Raw genomic sequence first — 2,062 nt, 5'->3', positions numbered from 1 at the left:
TAATTTAAATTTTCTCTTTTTTTATGTTTTTTTTAATTTTTATTTTTTTTTTATTTTTTTATTTTTTTTTTTATTGTTTTATTTTTTTTTCAAACAATAACACATATACATACTAAATCTCAATAAATTAAATATTTATATATATATATATATTAACCAAAAAATCTTTTCAAATTATTTAATTTTATTTTTATTTTTTTTTTTTTAAATTTTCAATTTTTTTTTTTTTTACCCTTTTTTTCAAATAACAATAATAATAATAATAATAATAATAATAATAATAATAATAATAATAATAATAATAATAATAATAATAAATTACCAACAAACTAATAATAAAACTATTTATAAAATAAAAATAATAACAATAAAAAAAAAAACCAATTTACTAAAATGTTGTATTGTGGATCCACAGGGGGGCATTATATGATCATGACAACGAACAACAATAGTAATAATAATAATAACAATAATAACAATAATAATAACAATAATAACAACAATAATAATAATAATATTAACCAAAATCATCAACATCAACATCAACATCACCATCATCAACAACAGCAACAACAACAACAACAACAACAACAACAACAACAACAACAACAACAACAACAACAGCAGCAGCAACAACAACAACAACAACAAAATTACGGAGAGAGTACGACATCTACTTCTATGATTCCACCCTCCATTACAACTTCATTAACACCATTAACACCAACATTATCATCTCAACCACAAAATATACAACAACAACAACAACAGCAACATCATCACCAACAACAACATCATCATCATCACCAACAAACTCAACAACAACAACAGCAAATATTATCACCAATGATGGGAAGTAAAAGAAAACTAGAGGAGGATATGGGTGTTGGACAACCAACATCCAATTTAACCAATGAATATTTAATGAGTAACAATAATAGTTTGAAACCAATATTGGTGTCATCACCACTTTTAACACCATTATCAGCATCACCTGGTTTAACTTCGATGCAAATGGCATTTGCAAATGCATCGTTATCAGCACCATCAACTCCATTGAGTATGTCACCTTCATTGGGGCCGTGCTCAGCACCAATGTCACCATCTAAAAAGAGTAAAAACAGCAGAAGTAGCAGTAAGAGTAAATATCAAAATTCAGAGGAGAGATGGCAATCTACAACCAGTAAAGACAATGGTAAACCTTCTAGTCCTGGTATAGTTAAGGGACCTTGGAAGGATGAAGAGGATGCAAAATTGGTAGAGTTGGTTAATAAATGTGGACCAAAGGAATGGTCTTCAATAGCAGCTAAAATACCCGGTAGAATCGGTAAACAATGCAGAGAGAGATGGTTCAATCATCTCTCACCAGAGGTTAGAAAAACAAATTGGACCCCTGAAGAGGATAAAATTATCATTGATGCTCACGCTTCGTTGGGTAATAAATGGACTGCAATCTCTAAAATGTTGGATGGTAGACCTGCAAATGCAATTAAAAATCATTGGAATTCTACCCTACTCAAAAAAATTGGTGGTGATTCAAAATCTTTAAACAAAGAGAAAGATGATGACGACGATGACGATGAAGATGCAGAGGATGGTAGTTCTCCAGTTTTATCTCCAATATCTTTATATCAATCTTCCTCTTCAACAACAACAACTACTACAACTACTACAACAAATTCTTCTGAAAAATCAAATATTCCACCTTTTGCACTCTCTGGTAGTACAACAACCTCTACAAATAATTTAAATAATAGTACAAATAGTACCAATAGTATTAATAATAATAATAACAATAATAACAATAATAACAATAGTAGTAATACCAATACAGCAATAACAACCAATGAACCTTTGGTTGCACCAAAAATAATTAGGGCTCAAACAACCCCAAATTCTTCACCATCTCTTTCTTCCAAAAAGACACATGACAAACAAAAAGTGCCACAATCTCCAAAAAATTCAAAACAACAACAAACTCAACAACAAACTCAACAACAAACTCAACAACAATTACAACAACAACAACAACAACAGCAACAACAACAACAACAACAACAAC

The 2,062-nt window shown here is 29.4% G+C and overlaps 1 protein-coding gene across 1 annotated transcript in view; it reads left to right on the top strand.

Annotated features, from left to right (window-relative positions):
* Positions 1–393: 393 nt before the first annotated feature.
* mybQ (myb domain-containing protein) overlaps positions 394–2,062 on the top strand; it is a gene marked incomplete at both ends in the record, with an annotated part of 2,730 nt that continues 1,061 nt past the window's right edge. The window contains one exon of the mRNA XM_631204.1: positions 394–2,062. This exon is cut by the window's right edge and continues 1,061 nt beyond it. Coding sequence (XP_636296.1) covers positions 394–2,062 — 1,669 coding nt within the window.

The sequence above is a fragment of the Dictyostelium discoideum genome (genome assembly GCF_000004695.1).
Source record: "Dictyostelium discoideum AX4 chromosome 5 chromosome, whole genome shotgun sequence".
In the NCBI taxonomy this organism is placed as follows: Eukaryota; Evosea; class Eumycetozoa; order Dictyosteliales; family Dictyosteliaceae; genus Dictyostelium; species Dictyostelium discoideum.
The sequence above is the reverse complement of the archived record's forward strand: the minus strand, read 5'-3'. Positions and strand labels throughout refer to the sequence as shown.